This window comes from Tachysurus vachellii, chromosome 19 (assembly GCF_030014155.1).
Source record: "Tachysurus vachellii isolate PV-2020 chromosome 19, HZAU_Pvac_v1, whole genome shotgun sequence".
Classification (NCBI taxonomy): Eukaryota; Metazoa; Chordata; class Actinopteri; order Siluriformes; family Bagridae; genus Tachysurus; species Tachysurus vachellii.
In genome coordinates, this window is record NC_083478.1 from 5986154 (window position 1) to 6009587 (window position 23434).

The 23434-nt window shown below is 38.6% G+C and overlaps 1 protein-coding gene across 1 annotated transcript; it reads right to left on the reverse strand.

The window, feature by feature from the left end:
• Nucleotides 1-285: 285 nt before the first annotated feature.
• On the reverse strand, nt 286-11708 carry rnd1b (Rho family GTPase 1b). The gene is made up of 5 exons (XM_060894786.1): nt 11466-11708; nt 10924-11011; nt 4014-4123; nt 3515-3649; nt 286-2424 (listed from the first exon to the last, which is right to left on the reverse strand). The coding sequence occupies exons 1-5, from the start codon at nt 11583-11585 to the stop codon at nt 2179-2181; spliced, it is 699 nt and encodes a 232-aa protein (XP_060750769.1). The 5' UTR covers nt 11586-11708; the 3' UTR covers nt 286-2178.
• Nucleotides 11709-23434: the final 11726 nt, after the last annotated feature.

Here is a 23434-nt window from a genome sequence, read left to right on the forward strand (position 1 = left end):
TTAGAATAAATTTCACTCTAAAGCTATAACTCTGGTCTAATGCTCTATACCTGTCGTAACAAGCACTAAATATGGATGACTCAATACCATTTTTTTTTTCAGATCGGGTATGCCAATGTTCATGCATTTATGCTTTTAATGTTGGCTACTTGCATTAGCTAGCTATATTATTTATCTGGGATAAAGCAGTAGAAAAGAGGTTAATAGCTAGGTGCTTCATGTTGGTCTTCAATTCTAGGACAAAATTGGAAGTGTTATTACTATATATTACCAGACATTACTAGATACAATTAATTTTTTAATCACAGTATTGACAGTTGCATGCCACATGGTTTCTTATAATAAACACTCTGATTATACAATATTTTATTAGAGTTGACAAAAATGCTTACAAGGAATCATTACATCGAATTCTAAGCACATTTATCATCATTTATGAAAGCAGGCTTCCTAGACAGTGCTACCGATTTTCTCATACGTTAAAACTGCCTGAATTCAGAGACCCAAGAAAGCCCCTTCATGCTCATCTCGACTGCTTGTCAACATCCGTAGAGCGGTCACCTATCCCAAGCCCATATACCTTCCTGCCCAGAAATGTTACATTAACGTGTTGTACTTGAATGATTGGGTTGTTCATAAATCCGACATTACTTTGTGACACAGGTTTACTCCACAAAACAACCCTTGCTACAACAGAATTACGATAAGACTGGCTTGTTTTTACAGCGGTAATGGAGGCACAGCCACGCACGTCCACAAAGCTGTTGCATGACGTTTATAATCACAAAGCGGGTTTTTTCTTATTGCCACTCTAAATACTTTGCGTCACAAGCACGTCAATCGTTATTGCTTTGTGGTTAAAAGCAGATTTTTCGAGAGCAGCACTGCACAAAAACGGTCCAAGCTTAAGAATTTATTTAGAAGGAGCCATATTTAGATATGTACCGAGCTGGAGCGAAAGTCTGTCTTCAGACTTCTGAGGACCAGGTCGGTCAACAAGGCAAAGGAAAACCTGTACACAGGAAGGAGAAGATGGAGTGCTACATCAAGGATCTTAGGAAATGTGTATAAAACCCATTAGAAATGACATGTGAAGATGTAGATTTACTAAAAAGCTGATCAAAAGACAATCTCGTCTGCATACGTTGCGGGTTGATTTTCGAAGCCTTGTTGAACTGAGTACATTTCAACACGGTGCTACAACGGCTGCCTGGGAAAATAAAATCATCCTTGAGAAACTAAATTGTTTCTGAAGCCCAATTCAGCTTGATATTGGATGATTTGGAGTTCCCTCAAGGCTCACAGATACATGGCTCTCCATCATCACGATGTAGGAGACTCATGTACCCATGGGCCAGCAGTTACACCTCTCTCTTTTTCTCTTGTTCACTTGGGCAATTATTTATTGTCTCTTCAAATGGAGAGACATTTATATCATGTGGTATTTACTCAGAGGGGATAGTAAGCTTGTCTTTGGTTGCTTTCGGAAAATCGCTGGCTGCAAATTTGTTAGCCCATGACCCCTCCGTTACTTCATCAAATACAACGTTCGACCATATTTTAATGTTCGGCTGTACAAGAAAGCCCAACATTAGTCAGATTCCAACAGAATTACAGTATCCAGTCTGCACAGCAGCCAATTCAGTCAGCATTATAATGCCAGATAAAGCCTTCGTGGCCAACAACCTCTTTCTCTAACACCTCTATAATAACCTGATCCTTACACAGCTTCCTTAACCGGACACACTTTTGTACATATTCTATATGTTTAAATTATTTTTTTAAAAGATTGTATTTGACACTCAATAGCCAATTGTCACTGTCACATTTATGTCATTTTACTGAAGCTCATATGCTTAACACTGGTTCCTTATTTCTAAGTTGGACCACAAATTCTCTTAACACGGCAAAGAATGAAGGGATGACAGCTGATGATCAAACCTCGATCGAGAAAAGCAAGATACTGTACTGTGTAAGACAGGTATGCACTGGTGTAGAGATCAGGACAAAGCGGACAGCAAAGTGTCCACTTGTTCTGAAATGCATGTTGTCGGGGGGTGAGGAAGGATTCCCGGATGAAGCCTTCAGCGATGAGGACATCGTTTAACCCACCCCCCTTCCCCGGACTAAAGCACGGGGATGGAGAAGCTCGCGGTGTGAGGAGGGCTAACCCACTGCTCACATGACTGAGCAGCTCTTGGCCTTCTCCTTCTTGAAGGTGGACGAGAGCAACTCGGAGCGGCTGGGCAGATGGAGGAGGCGTTTGGAGAGGCGGCGGTTGGGGCTGGACTTGGCCAGGGGTTGAAGCTTGTTGACGCAGGCCAGAGCCGCGGTGCGGAAAACACTGTGGATGCTCTTCTCTGATGTGAAGGCTGAGCACTCCAGGTACGCCTCAGCCCCCAGCTGCTTGGCCATGGCTGAACCCTGGGACGAAGCAGAGGAGAGATATGTTGCTATGTATTTTTGATCAGTTCTTGAACTTAAAGGTGGGGTCTCCGTTGTTTGAGAAATGCTTCAGAAAACTGAGTCGGCCCGAAAACTAAAATACAAAACTAACGTGTAGCCAATGAGCAGAAAGGGGCGTGTCTTGTCAATATGGGCGGAGAGTGTGTTCAGTGCGCATGTGTGACATTAGCAGAAAGCGGTTTTAACATTGACATGGAGGATAAAAACAAAGAAAGAAAGCGAAGAAATGCTTACGATAAGGCAAGAAGTAGGACGTGTTAATATAGGATCAGCTTTCCAGCGCTGGAGAGAACTGAAGGAGCGGGAAGTTGGCCGCATATTCACAGATTGGAGTTTCCCGAGTCAATAACTCCTTGGCTAAACGCTGTTACTACACAAATAACACCTCTTTTCTATCGTAGTAATGTAGAGAGGCAGCTACAACAGCGTTTAGCTCAGGAGTTATTGACTCGGAAACTCCGATCTGTGAATATGCGGCCAACTTTACTTAAGACGCCAAGGTGCTTTTTTCCTTCTCGATAGGTGAGTAACGTTGGTTTTACTTTGTTTCACAGAACTAATATATGCCGTCCTTTGCATGATTATGCTTGTGTGTCATTTTTGCTTCTGCAATCGTATTGTTCTTCCCTTCAGCTATGATAAAGACACATTTCTTTCCATTAGTTGCCTGGGTTGCGTATGTATGTGTGGGGCGGAGCCATCAATACAGGGGTGGGACCCATTTGGGTTAGGCGCGTGTATGTTTTGGTGATTTCAAATGTCAACATTGGCTTTCAAACAACGGAGACCCTACCTTTAAGTAGGTGAATTTTGAGGGTGGCAGCAGAGTTGAAAGCACCAGTCTCGTTTTATCAGCTCCGCATCTTAAAACATCTATTAGCTTTATTCTCTTATTTGGCTGAAACAAAGACCTGCAGCTACACCAGAACGTTTCGATCTTTAATGAAACATCTTTGTCTCGTCATTTTGGCATCAACTAGTTATCATAGTTTAGCTTATATAAAATCTAGTAAGTACAATCACTCAAATCTTGTAATAAACACCACACCTGCTCTTGGGTAATTGGCGTTTGCTTCTGATTGGAAAGTTCCATCAGTGTACACACATCCGTGCGAAGGTCAATTTTGCAGCCGACAAGCAGAATCCGTGTGTTGGGGCAGAAGTCCATGATCTCGGCCTTCCACTACGGAAAGACAAACAGAAATACACAAGTTTACTCCAGCAGAACTGACCTAGCATTAATAAGTAAAGGTCATTATACTTGCTATTTTCTGATAGCAAAAGTCTTCCTCTTAATTTTCCAGTTTCCTCATGGTAGGTGGAGGTGCCTATTATGCTACATATTACCTGTGTGTGAATGAGTGTTTGTGTGTGTTATGCCCTGTGAGTGTGTACTCCCACCTGACGATGAAGACTTAGGTGTATTTAAGACCTTACAAGTACAAGTGTTTTTTTGAAAGGAATCACTTTTATTCGATATCATAAAGAAACTGAAAGCTAGAGGACAGTCACATGACGATGGGAATTTCAGAGCGTTAACTCATTACCTTCTTGAGTCCGCTCTCGACCGTATCGGGACGGCTGATATCGAAGCAAAGGAGCACCGCATCAGAGTCGCTGTAACAAAGTGGCCTCACGTTGTCATAGTAAGGAGAACCTGAAAGGAGACGTGCGAAAACAAGAAGACGTTAACGAACACAGAGTGAGAACTGGAGGCGAGCATGAAGGCGAGGTTATCCCTGCTAGTCCTCACTGCCCACACGTAGCTCGGCTCATCTCACTAAAGCGAGCACGCTACCGTTTTAAAGGACATAAAAATGACAATTAAGCCCTAAAGCTTAATCGATCCATCAAGCTTTTTTCTTTGCCCTACAGATTATGCAACAGGAACAGCGAGTTTGGGGCCAGGCAGGCGCTCCCACTCTCTCTCAGAATCCTTAAGTAAGCCACCCACCACCATTTGTGTGTGTGTGCATCACACACGCAATACCTCTGCTCCCCCTGTTTCCACAGCAACAGCCTCGGAATCTACCATCTGCAGAACGTCTTACACCCACTCCTCCATAAAGGCTTCCCTCAACTGCCAATCATTAGACACAGAGCCGCACCCACCCACCAGTTATCTGAATAAAATGCCTGGGTTGCACGGTGTACGTACCTCGCTGCGCACAAGCCTTTTATCTAGGAAAATTGTGTATATGTATATACGTGTATGTGTATATATATATGGCGTAAAAGAGAAAAGCAAAGTCATCTAGGAATTACTTTGACTTTGGTAAAAAATGTTGAGGCTGTGAGGGGTCATCTTTGAGTACACTCGTTCAATCATACTGATTACACTCGACTCGGCAAAGAGCTACTGGTCCGAATATCTCGATGGATTTTCTATAAATCCGTGTTGCCCCGACTAGAAAGGCGGCTTTGGTTTGATGAGGTTTTCAATTGGAGCTTAAGAATGTACATCATGTGAGTGCGTTGTCTTGTGATGCAGGTGAACAGATTCTGGTGCCTTTATGACTAGAAGCATAAAGTATTGTTTTTTTGTTTTGTTTTTTTTAATATCGACAGACTGGGGTTGGGTGATATGATGAAATAATATTATAGTGATATTATTTTACAGTATGCTTTTTTTGTCATATGTTTTATAATACAATAAATTTAGTATAATATAAATAAATAAACAAACAAACAAACAAATAAATATGTTAATGTTACATTTAAAAATAAATGTAGAATTAAATAAATACATGTTAAAATTAAATAGAAAGAGTTTTTTTTATTATACTTTTATCCATTTGTAGATATTTTATAAAGTGCCGTCAAACTTTTTTTAAATGCAAAACTCCTGAACTGCTGGCAGTTTGTGAACAAACCTAGATATCACCATACAGATCTCGTATTGTAGAAATAGAATTTATCATACATGCCGTAATGCTTTCCTGTATTATGGACCCAAAATTCTTTGTTGGAAAGACTCTCAATCGTATCTTTCTTTCTCATTTTAAATAGACAAACCAAACTACACAGCAGCTTGCCCCTGAGACTGCAGTAGCAAATCAATGAGAACCTGCTCAAAAAAAATCACTCAATCTGCTGGCATTTCAGATTCAGACGGTCCATGTAGACAATGCGTGTCTGAAAACCACGCCACTGACCGTCTCTCTCCTGCTCTTTCTCTCTGATAAGTCACGGACGTTCACATCCGAGTGTGAGCACGCATTCAATTGCCTCGGGTCTTAATACAGCAATCGATAAGCATGCACACCAGGGATGCGGAGGAGATGTTTTTCAATTAAAAGTTAACAAATTACACAGCCAAGTTGCTGGAGATGGTCCGAGAACATGTCTGACCTGCTTGTGCTGCAAAAACAATTATATGAACCCTACAAAGCCAACGATAATAAAGTATAGGCTCTTTAATTGCTATAGAATTCTGAAAGAAGTGCAAATTATAGTTCGACTGAGGAAGGAATTGGTCTATTGGTAGTAATCGCCTGCTCCTGCAGTTTGCGGACTACGAGGTGCTATCTCATACCCGTAAGCATTGGAACACGGAGGGCAAATGACATCTCCACTGCCACCCTGCTGCTATGTTTCTCAGCTAAACAAGACAGTACTTTTATGGCATCCATAAAAAGGTTTGTGAGCCATCAGAAACCACAGCCAGGAAAATAAAGCAGGTAGGAACAACAGGCCTTGAGATTTTAAAGAAGTGGATTATATTATTATTTTTACAGAATAAGATTATATTCAGAATCTTTTGACAAGATCAAAGAAAGAACCTTGTGAGGAACAGATGGAGATGGAGTAGGCTTTCTGCTTTTGTGTGCTACACACCAAGGCTTATCATAGTGCACTCCATCTGCTCATCGCTTTCATTCAGCACAGCCATTCTTCAAGCTAATGATGTCAGATTTGGTAAAAAAAAGTCCATGTCAAGCTTCAAGCAACTTTAGTACTAAATGTTCTGTAAGTTACTAGCGGGTTGCTTTGTTACGTCAACATTATGCTAGGGATCTTTCACGGTTTGCTTCGGTGATCGTTTTCTGGGCCAGGGGTCAGTTTGTATCATGTTTCCGTTTGGGAAAAAAATTCAGTCAGTCGTATTTTTGCACTCATTTTGCCCTTCACATTGTTGTTCCTTTTGTCTTTGCACATCTTTGGCAAAATGTTGCCTGCATGGAATTTCATACAACGGCCCAAGTAGCAATCATCAGATTTGAATTGGGTCCATATCTTATGCCATAAATTGATGTTCTGGGGTATGGGGAGTTTGGCACTGTACACTGCTGGAGGTGATGCCTGTACCATCTGCGTTGAAATTTTCAATTTCAAAGATGCTCAGACACATTAAATACATTTCCTTATGTGTACGCAGGTGTTACGTGGCACATATAAAAAAAAAAAAAAAACAAACAGTAGTGTTGCTGACAATTTCCATTTTAATCTCGAACAGCAAAACTCCTACACTGGTGATTTAATTTAAAGAACATGTTTGCTCTGTGATTGAATATGGAGCAGTATGCAATCGAAATAAAATACACCAAAATTGCACGCATTGTAAGGCAAACAAAAAAATGCCAAACTACTGATTCTGGATTTGTTCACATTGCCACACTATAAGGCCAACAATACACAAAATTTTAACGTAGCATCACTGTTGAGAACGATCAGAATGTCGAACATTGCTGGCTTCTAACAAACAAACTTAAAAAAATAATAATAGGATCAGACAGGATCCAATACAAATATACAGGCAAAAAAAAAAGTTGAGGGTTAAGAGGGTTTAACTTAAAGTTGATCTACAGGACAGCAGATATCTGGTAATCCTAGGGTTTTAACTCACAAAGTCTTCTGATCATTATCCCAGAACCTTGGCTGCCGACTAACACTGTTCACAAAACAAAACTCTGCCAAGAGTCAAGAGTATACATGTAGAACCAAACCTAAATATCTTTAAAGACTGAAATCTGTGAATTATTCAGCACTCCAGATCTCAAAGTAAGGATGAGAGGGCTGGGAAGGTCAAGGATTACAAAGGAGCTTGGTACAGGGGCAAAAAAAGAACAAAATGGTAAGCATATCCCACACACCCCCACATTCCCGTTAAAAAGATAGATGGGAACGAGTCCTGACGCATTCCCCCACAAAACTTCCCCACCCCCCCTCATACACTCCTCATCCTCAACAAGGCACAGCGTGGTCAAGATTCCCTCAGGGTCCCCATTGGGAATTAAACAAAGAATGGCCTCACTTGCTGAGAAGCAGCTATCCATGACCTTTTGGACCTTCCCCATTCACAGGGGTCATCAGGGAGCTGCTCTTAAGTTCCCACCTCTCATCCCATCCACACATCCATTAGGAAAGCACTCATTAATCTATTCGCCACTCTAACGTGCTAACAGTCTGCTATACCTCTGCCAGGTCATCATACATAATTGTCTACCGCATCTGCCAAGATTTGCTCCACAGCGATGTGTTACGCTTAACATATTAGGCACCTGCCTGCTGCCAAAACCTCATTGCAAGTGATGTACGGCGAACTACGCTTTCCTCTGCCATGTTTCTGTGGCGAGTCTGTTGGCCACCATGATTGAGAGAATTGATTTTTGCTTGTAACTCCGAGCTGAGCACCCGAGAGAGCTGTTTGGAAGCCTGATGATGAGGTCAGTCCAATCAATGGGAAGAAGCTTAATAAGAAACACCGCTCTTACAATCCCAGCAGACATGGGAGAGCAAAGCTGCTGGGTAGATATAATTAGTGTGCTGGGAAACTCCAGCAGATACACAGCATGATCACAGTCTTCCCACTGTAGCTAAGTCCGTAAGTACTGTGCTGGAATAATAAAATAGTTATAGACTTCTTACATTTATCCTTAATTTGCCAGAGTTTTAATCCAGCACTAGTATGCAGAACACAGTGCAAGCTTGCAAGGTACAACTGAAGGTTAAAGACCTTGTGTAAAAACCCACTATTAGTAGCTTTGTGCTACTGTAGTTCAGATTCCCAACCTTACAAACGCTAAACCACAGCCCTACCTACCCCTGCCCCACATCTGCTATTCAGAAAGGTAGTAATTTATATCAGTGTGCAAGGATTGAGCCAGTGATTAATAACTTGCCAGCTTTTTTGTTTCAGGAGATGGCAAATTTCCGGTGTTGGGAAATTCTACATTTCTGGTGTTGGGATGCCTAAAATTCTGCTACACTAAAAGTAAATTTCTGTTTACACAGCTTTTGAAACACAAATTGCATGAGAATTCTAGTATTATACAAGACATCCATTATGATTAACCTTAAAACAATATTCTGCAGCCAAATCATGTTTGACCAAGACAATTAGTTCAATGCCAATTTGGCAAATCTGATGTACTCATACTTCAGGTTTCTAAATAGTTAGTGGTTATCAGTTTTGTTTATGCATTAGACCCACACAGCTTCCTGAACTTTTAACTGACATTAAGTCCACATTAGTAAATTTTAATTGTCGTACTTGTTTTTGAGCTATTAAGTATGAGATTAAACCCAATCGACGCTAGATAAAGATCTAATTTTGTTAAAGTTGTGCTGCAATATTAACCACTGCGAGTATATTAAAACAGCATGGTCCCCTGGCTATGCTTCAAGGAAGCCACTTTGAGAACTATTGTGTCAGAGTCATATGTTTACCAAAAACCAAAAATCCAGTCAAAACACAGACAGTTCCTGTTGCTCCATTCCTTCACAGACATAAAAAATAAATAGAAAATATAACTCTTCTAAAAAGCTATAGGTTCTAAAACTTTTGGATGAATTACAAAACTCCAGCGAGGAAACCTGCTCCATTTCTGTCCCTATAGACCGGATGAATGACTGGAAGAGTTTTCTGAATCCCTGCTGCGTCCTCTCAACCCCGTGTGCATCCCTTAAAGCACACTCTGTCCCGCTGCTGGCACGTCTCCCAACGCACCCAACAGATCAAAGAGCGCCTGCCATTATAAAATAGAGGACGATCCCCACGGGCCAAATTTCCTTCAGCCGTTCCAATATTGGCAGATGAACACCAAATTAGAAAGAAACAAACACTCACACACAAGTTTCTCAAACCTTTTTCACAGCCTGCAGGCTGGCAGACAACACTCAGTGCTAAGGATACAGTTCTACACAGTGTTCAGATACATGACCTGTTAAAACCCACAACTGAGTCACTTAAATCTGGTGTAAATCAGGTCAACAAGCTATGACAGGAAACCTTTGGGAACTGACTCAAAAGCCATGTGATTTTGCTTCATGACTGCATACGTCACAGCATTTATTCCTATGATTTTGGGTCTATTTGATTTTGGTAAGTATTATCAACTAAGTATTGTATTAAATATGTCACAATATGGAATCTGATGCCATGTAATTTAAAACCTTCAAAATAGATTTTTCTAATATTATATATTGGAAAATAAGGCATCTCTTGCATGTATAACCAACACTCACCAGCAGGCACTAACGAAGATTAGCATATATAACAGTGTTAGGATTGATAGTCAAACCTGTGCTACAAAACGAAAGATGTTTATAAGTAATAAGAATGGCAAAGCATGCCTGAGTCACTGTTTATATTATGTAAAATGTGTTAAAATGTTATGACATGCTTGCTCATTTTAACTGTTATGTGAGCTGACGCTTAAAATACGACTGACTCGGCACAACACCGCGTAACTTAGACCTATGGCTAATAGTCATTTGTCACTTCATGACCTTTATGGTAAAAGGACTATATTGTATTTCGGATGTGCAACGTGACAACACAACTATTTATAATTTTTTATAAAGATAGTTCAACAACATACAATGTGCAGTGCTGCATTTAAAAATTAAACTTGAAAAATATATTTTTTTTCCATTTGAAAAAGCTTGTTTGAAGAAAACAAATCTTCAAAACAAATATGCAAATCTTTAAAAAAATCTGACTTTTACAATAAAAAAAAATCAAAACAGGAGTAAATCGATCAAATTGTCTGTTAAAATATTGTGATCTCAACGTCTCAAAAATAAATTATGATTTATAAACACTGATTTATATATATATATATATATATATATATATATATATATATATATATATATATATATATATATATATAAGCCAGAGATTTATAATTAATATCCACTGAATGTCTCTGTCTTACGTGTGTATTACTTTCCTCACAAAATACAATAGTTTCATGTAGATCTTAACATTTCAGCAGGGTGATAATGCTGATATTTTATTCAGTCCATCCCCAGCCATTGACTATGCACATGCTGTGATCAGATACCACTGAGTTAATGATCATCCACCACATGCAAGACAATCATGCAGCTTCACTGTAATGCACCCCTGCATGCATAATCAGCTGATAAAGCATAACACCACTGTTGATTTCCCTATTGTCCAAAAAAAAAAGAAAAGAAAAAAACACCAGGCTATATGTGAGCTCTTACCCGACGTGTCCCACAAACTCAACTCCACACGCTGATCTTCAAGCTCCAGGCATGCTGTGTAGTTCTCAAACACGGTGGGAACATAAGTCTGTGGACACAATTCACACAACCCTGTCTATTATCAACCTGATAATACTGAATAGGAAAAAAATAAATAAAAACATCATACAATAAGATGAAATCAATGCATTTACATACCACTGGATTAAAGCTACATCTTGTATCATGATGCAAACAAAAAAGGCTTCAGGTTGAGGAATGGGCATCACATGCATGGACATACATACATGTGCATGCACGTGCATGCACGTGCTGCCCATTGCTCATATTGCACATGCATGTACAATATACTACTTTTCGCCAAAGGAGCAAAAATAAGTACACCCTTCCCATTCCTGCTGGTCTTTTTTTTTTTTTTTTGCACACTAATTCTTGAAATCATTAATTAGATATTAATCAGTCTGTGCGTCACAACTCTGTGATTGCTCATAACATGTTACATTAATTAAACTAAAGACAACCAGACACACAACATCACTAACCTCTGGATAGCAATCCTTTGCCAGGACCTGCAGCATAGCTGTTTTCCCGCATTGCACGTCACCAACCAGAACGAGTTTACATCTAATCACAAGCGGCTGTGTGTTTCTCCTTTCCTTCATTTTTACTGCTTATGGAGTTTGTTAAAAGAAAAAGAAAGAAGAACGAAAACGTCTGCAGGGAGATTCGAACCCGAGCTGCGCGTCTCTGATCCGCTCCACAGTTTGATGCGACTGATTGATCGGCTGCAGAGTTTTTTATATGGAATCACGACAGCCAATCAGCATGCTGCACTCTCAACGACAGCCAATGCTATCGCTTTATTTTCTGCTCTAGTAAATCCCGTTGGCTGTCGTTGCCAATCAGCATGCTGCACTGGCAACGACAGCCAATGAGATTGCTCCATTTTCTGCTCAAGCGTCTCGCCTTTGCTCCAGTTCCCCAAAATCTGTGGCGACATCCGAAACACAATATCGTGCTTAATAGGGCGCTAAAACGATTAAAATACGACTCTTTTATCAAACATCAGCACGTTATTTTAAACTTAGAAACTACTTATTATTTATTTCGACCGTTTTTGACGTGACGAGGTTCACTTTTAAGCACAGGTTAATTTAACACGTCGGTTACCACGGTAACAGTGAGGCCACGTCCCAAACCGCATACTAGTGCAACTAGATAGTATGTGAAGGTAGTACACATGCAGAAGGCGACACTGTTTAGTGTAGTTAGTTATGCTATGTCTAATATTTTGACATATATTACAGTGGTATAGTTCCCTCTAATATTATTGCTACCCTTTATAAACATATAACACGTATAAAAGGGTAGCACGAACAATATTGTGGTATATTTAGGAAAAGTTTTTACAGGCGGTGATATTTTTTCTACATGACAAGACAGTGGTTTTGGAATTATAATAAAATAAACATTTGGTGATGCAGGTCCTGATGTGGATAACATCACTGGGCATGAGGTGGAAATACACACTAGATGGGACACCAATCCAGGTCGAGACATCACGAGACACACTTTTGGGGAATTTTGTGTCACCGATCCAGGAGTTTTCTGGAGAACCTGGAAGAAACCCACGTGGATACAGACAGAACATATGAAACTTGTGTTTATTTAATAATTATTGATATTTTTGTAAGTATGTCTGGCTCGTTGTCTTGCTGAATGCTGTACATTTGGGCACATCTATACCTCCTGGAGCAGCAGTGTTGAGCATCTTATATCTTGGTTCTTAGGAGAATTCATACTGCCATTTATCTTCACAAGAGCTCCTAAATCCCCAGATACAAACAGGCCTACTGCAAAGCATCAGTCATCCAGCACCATTTTACACAATCTTTTTTCTTGTTTTTCTTGTAGTCTCTTTTTTTTGTCACTAAACATGCTGATGTGAAGGTTTTATCTTGGATCATCTGACCACATCACACAATACCAAATACAGGTCTAGTAATGCTTGGTAAAGTTTATGCATTACATTTTGTGAGATACTATTTAACAGTTTTGACGTGACAATAAACTAAACCACTCTAAAGCTAAAGTAATCCTGGACTACTGAGAATACTAATGAGTTCAATTCCTGGCTAATTTCTAAATCTTTCATATATTTTAAGCCGTTTGTTATCATTCATTCATCATGTATGATCATTTATTAAAATCCAGGCTTTCATCTGCTTGACTGACTGAAATATTTCACCAATCGCATATTGAATGCCTTTGCCTTACCAGACACATTACGCTCCAGCCTAGTGATGTGTCTGAGGTGTTTAGAGCAAGGAGACCACATGATGCTGTCTAGACTACACTGCATGTAAAATTCCTCACCTTTCTTCAAGATGACTTCACTTTTAACAGGACTATTTGGGTTAAAACAAATTAAATCAAATTAGTTAGGGTTCATTAGAGTTTAATTAACCAGAATTAAAGGTCTGCCTTGTTAATATGAAGAACCTCCTACAGTGCACTGAATATCACAATGCTAATTTGGGCAGCAAAAGTGGCCTGTCAGACCAGGGAGACGTGCTTTCTGACACTTTTAAGGTTATCTTTGTATGTTAAACACTTGTGAGAAACATCAAGCAATGGAGAATTAAAGAGCTCCTTCCTGGGCCATTTACTTATTCAATTATTCTCTTAACTGCCAATTAGTAGGCCATATCTACAAACATTACCTGGTATAAAAGACAAAAGACAATGCAGCGGCTGTTGGTGAGAAACAGAATCTACACAACATTCCCGTCCTGCTCTTGGGGTGCACGTTGCAATGTTTCTCTTCTCTAAAAAAAGTGTAATTTTAACCTAAAGATTTGCAAATAAACTGATAACCTATTTGACTTTAGTAAAGAGCTAACAAAAGGACACTGTGAGGTGAGAATTCCCCCATCACACTCACAGGCCAGGTGGAGCTGAATAATCAACGACTTCAAGTGTCACATACAATCTTGGACAATAAAGAGAGGGGGGTAGATGGGATAGGATGGGAGGGAAAATCCGGATGTGGATTCCACTCAACATTTTAGAACAAAAACTCCCATGAACGATCACATCCATGACTGTAAAAACAACTCTATCATCATTACAATGTGGTGTAACTACACTATCAAGAATACACCATTGTCGAAGTGCCCGGATTAACTTGTCTGAGAGGTGATTTGCTTGTACTGGCTGAGAAGAAATTAAGGTTTTACACCTTAATGAAGTCAGGGTTATAAAACATTTTTATAAAACAAAAATTGTTTATTGTTATATATAATAAAACCTAAAAGCTGAATAAACCAATAACAATCATAATATAGTTTAAGCTACTAAAATTTAGACATGGATTTTTCAAGGCATGTTGGACGTAACCTGAAGGCGGTACATGCTCCAGGATCTCATCGGGGGGGGGAGAGAAATGGAGAATAAACCCATTAAAAATAAACCCAATATGTGACACACATCTACCATGTTGTCAGTTGGATATTTTAACCAAAATCGTTTAGAAAGTAAGAGATCCATGTGAGAAAAGTGTAAAAGGATTAGCATGAGTCCAGAATATTTCCTCTCTCTCTCTCTCCTTTTTCTTTTCTTCTCTCCAGGGGATGAGTCTTGCTATCGAGTTCTGCCTTTGGCCTGGCACAGTAGTTAGTGATGGTGAGGTGTGTCAATGTGGCATAGTAAATTAGATTCTGCTGTACTGCATCAACTTGAGAAAGGGTAAGAGAGAGAGAGAGACAGAGAGAGAGAGAGAGAGAGAGAGAGAGAGAGAGAGAGAGAGAGAGAGAGAGAGAGAGAGAGATCCCAGCAGTCCAGCAGTACCCCTGCCCTGGCTTCAACCTCTCACTTGCTCCAGCAGAGTCACAGAAGGGAGTTAATTAGCATTTGCTAATGAGATACTGTGCCAGGGTGACACACTCCGTACTGTGCAGAAAAAAAGTGGGACTGCAATCCTCCTGCTTCACTCGTGTCAACAGAACAACAAACAAGGAGAACATGAGCTCGCTATGAAATGCAAATCTGAATACACACATAGACATGATCAGTAACAGAGCTAAGACTTAAAGTAGATGTCCACACTGAGAAACTGTAAATGTGTTTATTGAAATCTTTGACATGTGCTTAGCAATCCTGGTGCTATTTGTAAACTAGTGCTGTATTTTCACGAAGCATCATTCCTGTGGCTGTGTGGCGTGCTGATGCCACAGAAGGGGAAGATGCTGGCACAGTCACAATGACGTTTAACAGGAGAAAAGATGACAAATTGTCAGTCTCAAGCGTAAGGGAAAATGCTCAGGTTTTAATGTTAGCTTGTTAAAAAACAAAAGAACAACCGTTTTTTTTCTCACGCAAACTTTTTCCAGCAAGGTTCAATGTAATATTAACAACAAATACTCGACTCGGCTCAGTAACAATCTATGAGATGATGAACACAATGATGTTGACAGTAGGATTATATGAATGTGAAGCTTTGGAAGCTCATCTGTTAGAGCAGAGTGTGAAGGTGAGACAGCTGGACAGGCGAAAGGACTAAAGCGCTGCTGCATCACTCTCTTCAGGTACAAATGGTGAACAATTTGGATGAATCCCTGTGGAATTTTCATTAGTAAATAAACTGTTAAACGTCACCAGATTGTGAAGAAAGTTGAGTGTGGAGTTTTTCTTGAATTCAACATGCAGGGTTAAACTGCGTAAACACTGCCCCCTAGTGGATGAGTGGCGCATGGAGAGAAATTTATTTGTAAATAAATAAATAAATTTTATATATATATATATATATACTCTCTGTAATAATAATAATAATAATAATAATAATAATAAAATGAAAAGGAAGGAGTCAGAGTCAAAAACAGAGACAAGTGAAACAGCGTCATATTGTATTTCATCTTTACTTTTTATTATTATTATAATTGTTTTTGAACTTTCATAGCAGAGAATCCATACAGTGCAGGGTCTAGGATAATAGCTTTTTAATCTGAATTTGTGTTCAAGTGGTTATTAGTGGATGCCTTTTCTGTCATACACTGTATAAACTATCAGAAGAGGATATACACATAGATATACATAGTGCATTTCTTGCATTTTAAAGCAGGATTTTTAAAAAAGAAAACAGTGCAATTGTATAGATTTCATCTCATTACTATAGTGTCTACGTCCTCATCTATCTCTGCTTGCCTTTGTATTGCATACAGAATCTGTCCACATGGAAAAGAAACAGATAACCAAAACAAAAACCTAGAATTTCAAATGCATTTTGTGTCACAAAAGACATCACCTGGTGTTGGTGTTTAGTAGACGCCATCTAATAGGAAGAACAGATTTTGCTGTGCTTCAAGTGTCAGTTGCACATCATCATTTCCTAAGAAGAACTAGCAGTAGATTTGCATGGTCCCAAACAACTTTAGTGCCAGAGATAAATAATGATATAATACATGTGTAGAATAAAGGGAAGTATTTAGCAATTTCTTTTTTGATGTGCCTATATGCATAAATACATGTGCATAAAAATATGAAAGCAATATTTTTACTCATGTACAGTAAAACCGGTAGCAATCAAATCGAATGTTGCTCAAAAGGAGAATCTTAGCTACAAAAAATGAGTCATTTTAAGCTGTGTAGCATTTCAGGGTGCAATATTCCTTTACCGTTAACAGTTTATTGTATCTACTGTATATACACGAGCAGTTTGCCATCTTTGTTGATTCCTGGCAGGCTTGTTTTTTACATGTGGGGCCTGAAGCTAACCTGCAAAACCCCTGGAGAAAGTGAAGTAGGAATGCATGCTCTTAATGAACGATACTATACAGAATGATCAAGATCTACATGTATACGGTTGGTTACATTAGTGGTAGATTAGCTGAAAGATTGTCTTGCAAGTAATATATTTATCCAGTGAATTTTAAGATTTTAACATTCCTTCCAGTGTGCATTTAGTTTGTGCAAAAACAGCAGGCAAGAAAGAACTCCATGTGGATTGCTCGAATTTCAAGCAACGTTGGTGAATTTTCCTTATAGAGAACATCTCCAAATAGATCTCTATATGCTGATCTTTAGGAAACGACACATCGAAGATCAGCATATGGAGGGACACTGTGGGCATTTTTGAAATCTTTGCATTTAAACAAAAACATATATACTGCCAGTCCTAAGTTTTTGAACCTTGTACATATATATATATATGATCAACAATTCTGACTGAAAATCTAAGCAAGAATGCCTAGGAGATTGAGGACTACATACATATATACAAAGCTTTATTATAATGCCATAATCAAGTTCTAATAAAAACAGAGTATTCTCTTAGACAAATAAGAGTCTTATAAATTGACAAGCACTCTTATAAATAGATCCTTTATCACTCGTAGAATAGCTCATATTTATGTTTTACAGCTAATACTAGCACAGTCTGTGTATTTCTTCTATTGGTTTTATAGACTTAGCCTCCAAGTGTGCCTGCTTTTAATAAAACACCCATTATGATCTGAGCAAACAGTTACTCAGTTCCACAAAGATTTAGCTTTCATTATTATTCGATTGTTGTGTCTGAATTTAAACTGCATGAAGAATGCAATAAAAAACTCCAATTAGCCAAAAAGGTTTGACTGGCAGTGTATTTAAACTCATGGTACAATTCAGAAGATGAATTTTGGGACAGGCTACAGCTTCACCACAACCCTGACCAAGACAAAGTGCTTACAGGAGATGAATGATTATGATATGTATAAGCAGTGGCATTAAAATGATTCTGTAAAAATAAAAATCAAAGTTACATAACTTTACAACAATTCAAATTGTAGACTGTTATACAAGAAGTTATGCAAGTAGGCCTCATCCAAAATTTTCCCATAGCTTACTGAAAAGATGAAAAAGATGATAAAGTTTTTAGCTTGATGCAGATCAGCATCATTGTTTCATCTTCAGGTTGTACCACTTAAACTGGATGTTGTGTGGATGATCATTAAGGAATAACACACTTTGGGGCAAGTTTTATAAGAAAATAATCCACGATCGGGTGGTGTGACCAACAAAGTGGGTTAATGTCCTCTAACGCTGCAGTCTAAAGTCTGTTATTCCTCTTAAACCAACACCTTCCACTTTTTTTTTTTTTTTTTTACAAAAGTATAGCTAAAATTTATGTATGTCTGTGAGACAAATAAGTTCCTGTTATCACATGCACTATAGCAGCTATATACAGGTGTTTCCACACCAGCCTCTTCTTTTTTCTCCGTTCAAGTTAATAAAAAAATAATAATAAACAATTAAACAAAAACAGCTTGATAAGATAACAAGAACCTGGAAATTGCTTTGTGGAGCACTGTGTAATTATTCCAAATGCTGTGTAACTATTCATTTCCTTAAAAGGTATATAACAGAAAACATAATCATATCAAAAATTATACATTTGATTTTAAGCCGAGTTCCTGTGTGCGAGCTGTTATTAAAGGAACGCTAACATATTAGAAAGAGCATGTTAATATAAATCTATCATTTATGTTACAGCAGGAAATACTGACTGAGCTCAAGTAATATAAAATTACATTTTCTGATTCAGGAACTAAGCCATGCTGTTGCACAATTCATCTTAATGGTGCCATTTGAAGCAAGTATATGAAGGTTTGAGCATGCATTCATGGAAAGGATTTCATCTGAGTTAGACTTTTTAGCTGTTGAAACAGGAGATTGTGTAAATCTTTGCTAAACTATTTGGGAAACACTTTACTATAGTGTACAGTAACTCAAAGATAACATTACCGGGATTAAGCGGGAACAGGAACAATCAACACATTGGCCTAAAACTGAGACTAATGCTCTAATGTTTAGTGGAACAGAGTTAGTAATTTCATTAATTCTTTTCTTCAGAATTGTGTCGTTGTTCTTTCGGAATAATCGCCAATCTAATGACAAGTTGGCTAGTAGATATGTAATACTTGGTAATTACTACTTAGTACATAATTAACTACCAAATCATTAAGAAATTGAACAGTATTGTAATATGTTGTCACTAATCCTTTAAACAGGTTTCTTATTGCCTCAGTATTAGCAGTAATAATGAAAAAAGGTCAATGTATGTAATAATGCCACATTAGCTGTAATAACTTTCTTTTGCCTTCATTATTTATTCAGCAACAAAGGGTATATTTACTGTCCAGAGAGGCCATAAATTCTTTATTTTTCTCTGTACTCTGTTTTCTCTGTTATTTGAACATCACAATTTAGTTCTATTGTCATATGTACCATACAGACGTGTAACCGTAAGAAGAGCTTCTACAGTTGGACTTTTCCTTAAACCTGCATTATTGTTGTGTTGTTTTTTGGGGTTTCTGTTTTGTCCTTTAAGAAGTGCAAAGTTTTTTTTTAGCAAAGGAAAGTCTGTGGGATTTTGTTCACATGGTTGTTGTGTTGTCTAAAATTAAGCATCTTAGCATTTTTTCTATCGAGCAAAATTTTTTCTATCGAAAAATGCTTTAACTAAAGATCGTTAGGTTAGCACATAGGTTTAAGGAGGTCTGATTGGTGCTTGATAAAGTAAGGCTTTTCAAACCTTTTAAAACAGATAAAAAAAAAATATTTATCAGTAAAATAAGTTTTCTGACCTCCACTGATCATAGTCCAATTATTCAAATAGTAGGCTCATTATTTAAATGTGTAAAATAATGTGTTGGCTTTTTATTATGTAGACTCTGTGTTTTTTTTTCCCATAATGATCTACATTATGCCTGGGATATTATAGTAATAATCTCTGCAATTGTTTTCTCATTTAACAAGCACTCTTACAGCCAAAATAATATTTATTCTAGGAAGAAACCATTCTCATATTGGAGAGATAGGACTCCAGTTTAGTTTCTTATAAATCACCACAGGTTTTCAATAACATGTCCTTGGTTATCTGATTGCACTGATTGCACTGTTGATTTCTGGCTTGCACAATTTGACTGAACATTGACTGAAGAAGTGCTCCACTAATCCATTCATGGAGGCTCGTCGCCAACTATTTATGCAGATTTTATATGCCTTTTACGTAGTTTTAAAAGTCCACTGACATAAAACCGGCCTGCATGTTTTCTAGAAAAATTAGATAGATGGCTGAGACCTAGAAGATTTGCTCTCATCTGTCCTATATATCTGGATGTGTTTGTGGAGTGGCCATGCAGGCACAACCTCTGCCAGAGCCATATTAATGAGGTCTAAACCAAAGATGTGGTGTTATCAGGTCTACCAACAGAGCCAGTCTTTAGAAAAACAGCAAACGAAAACTAAAACAATATCATAAAGAAGTTCAATGACATGGAGTCCGAAAAAGAACCAGCTATCATTTTGTAATGAGGACTGGTGCCATCAGTGCTCCAAAGTACCTTGTTGATAATCACATTATAACACATATTCAGCAAAAATTCCAGGCATTTGCTGACGGATACTGAGAACATGCAGGCCTGTATACAGGGTATATCACTGAGACTGAGCAGGTGGCCTTATGCCAGCACTTCTGCTTCCCCAGTTGTGCAGTCAGCCAGGGCTGTGATGTCTGTGGCATGGAATTGCATCAGAATGATATAAGGCACATGCTGATGAAGTATCAATGATTAAGTACAAGACATCTAAGAGCTGGAGTCAGAAAAACAGCAGGTGGAGTATAAGGTGGATCAGCTGAAAGCAGAAGTGTGCTTGCATTATCAATACTTTGGAAGACTGTGCAAGACATACTTGAAGTTAATTGAAGCATAAACCAAGACAGATCCTTTAGCTCAAAAAGTTGCACCGGGAATCCAAAGAAGCTTCTCAGCTTTGTCCAGACAGTATCAACCTCCTAAAGAACACAAAACCTGTAAAACCTTATGGATAAATCTCAGACTTTTAGACAGTGTATAGACTTCCTACAGTTTAGGTTAACTGAATTCTGTTTCTTAATGTGATTTCTGAAAAGGAGAAAAACCTGAACAAATTGCCAGCAGAAGTCTTCAGCACACTTCGTTCACTCCTATCTACCTCAGTGAGTGAGCAGAACAGGATCAGAAAAACACAAGCATTTGACTGGATTTCCTCAGAGCACACTAAATTTCTAATATTTGGTTTAGAGGACCAACTGTCTTGAAGGCCCATCCGTGCCTTATCCATGATTCTAACTAAGTCTTTGTTCTGCACAATACCCTATGCAATGGCCACAGTATACTCATGTGAGCAATAGACAACTACTACTGTAACAGCATGCCCACAGTGTCTGGATACCTTGGCCACCCATCCTCACCCACTTTGCACAGCAACTCGTAGAGCCACAAGCATCCTGCATTCTACAGTCAATAGTGAGCCTTGTACTAAATACTGGGCTGGCAGTGAACAAAAAAAAAACTGAGCACTGCAATTCACGAGTAAAATGACGGCATCTTTCCTCCTTTTATACTAGTCGAGGTATGCCGGTAGCCCCACCAGCCTCATGTCTTCCTTATCGAGTCTCTAAAACTACCTGCCTGCCATTTCCAAGGACTTTTCTAAAGAATTTAAAACAGATCTGGGATGATTTCAGATGCGGCTCACCTGGAGTACATCATTATCTCTCACTCACTCACTCATTTTCTACCGCTTATCCGAACTACCTCGGGTCACTGGGAACCTGTGCCTATCTCAGGCGTCATCGGGCATCAAGGCAGGATACACCCTGGACGGAATGCCAACCCATCTCAGGGCACACACACACTCTCATACACTCACATAATCACACACTACGGACAATTTTCCAGAGATGCCAATCAACCTTCCATGCATGTCTTTGGACCGGGGGAGGAAACCGGAGTACCCGGGAGTTGTGAGGCGAACGTGCTAACATCATTATAATGGGTTTTATTAGGAGGCATTCCACCGCCGCATCTCCTAGCCTTTAGGATACCCTGGTTAGGAGATCTGTATCATATTCTTAATTTGTTATTCACTGAAGGTACACAACTCAGTACCAGATTTACATGGTGCCTAAACTTCCTTTGCTTGGCCAGTAAATGGTTGCTGGTGATAAAAAAAGATGAGTAAAAATATTAGGAGTGCAGGTGATTTCATTACTCACTACAGCCTTGGCCTTGTAGGGTGGATGCTCTAGAGTCAAACCATGATTAACATGTAACTCCATATAAAAAAGTCCAAAGCTGGAATTGTCTGCAATTAGAAGAATTACATGTTAATATATTTAAAAAATAAAAAAAAAAAATAAAAAAGTAACCCTAAAGTACAGATTTTATTGTGTACATTGTGTTAACACATATTGCCAAAAATCATATAATTATACTGCAAACCTGCAAAACATAATTATTATAGAGAAGTTCACTTAAATTAGATTACATTTTTGTTTCCATTGTAGTGCCAATCTGTAGGTCGCATAAGATAATTGTTGAGAGCATTTGCCAGGTTATTATATAAAAGTTTTCTTCTGACCAGCATGCATTTACAAGATACATTCAATTTTTTCTTTATGGTGTTTCATGTATTTTAAGCTTATGTTAAAACAATTTCAGTTGCAAAGTACTACTGACAATGGATGGCCTCTTTGTATGAACGAGAAAAAAAGGAATGGCTTTTTTTGTACAAAACAGGTCTTTCTACTGTAGCTCCTTCTAAGTATCTGATCCTGTATATATTTTGTGTATATCATTTATTGGAGAACTGGAGACTTCTGCTAATTTAAAGTCTTACATAAATAATTTTGAGACAAAGGAAATGACTGAGATCTTATCACTGCTGTATCCTTTCTGTGGTTGTGCTGAATAAATATAGGCTTATGCTTTAATATTGAAGAGCCAGTTGTGTTGGGCAATTTCGGCACATAAATAAATTATAGTGAGCAGGAAGATGGTCTGGACAAGCAGCAGGGCAGTAGTTGGGCAGGAGGTGATGTGTATGTTTGTGTGTATATGTGTGTGTGTGTGACCAGATCGGCAGTACGGTAAGAGGATGTGGTATGTGCTCCTCTCTGTGGGAAATTATGGTGAACCTCTGATGCCAGTGCCAACTTCACTACAGAGAGCAGTGGCAGGTTGGCAGAAATCAGCTGACAGAAGGTTTCACCCAGGAGCTGGGAAAAGCCCTGTGGCTCTCAATCCAACTCTCAGTGTGACCATTCAGACCAGGAGTGACGTGTGTGTGTGTGTGTGTGTGTGTGTGTGTGTGTGTGTGTGTGTGTGTGTGTGTGTGCGCATATATGTGCATTTTTGTATTTGTGTGTTTGGATACAAATGTGTACTCATTGGTATTTGAGAAAATGTGTGTGTACTTGTGTATATGTGTGTATGTTTGTTTGGATGTGTATGTGTATTGTATGTGAAAGTGTTTGAATAGCCCTATTCGGATGGCATGGGTTTCTCAATTTGAGAAAACGTTTTCATCCTATTTACTGTATCTTTTTTCATGGATACATGGTATGACTTAATAATAATAATAATAATAATAATAATAATAATAATGATTTCCATTTAATATAATGTCTTTCTAACATTCAAGGCTACAG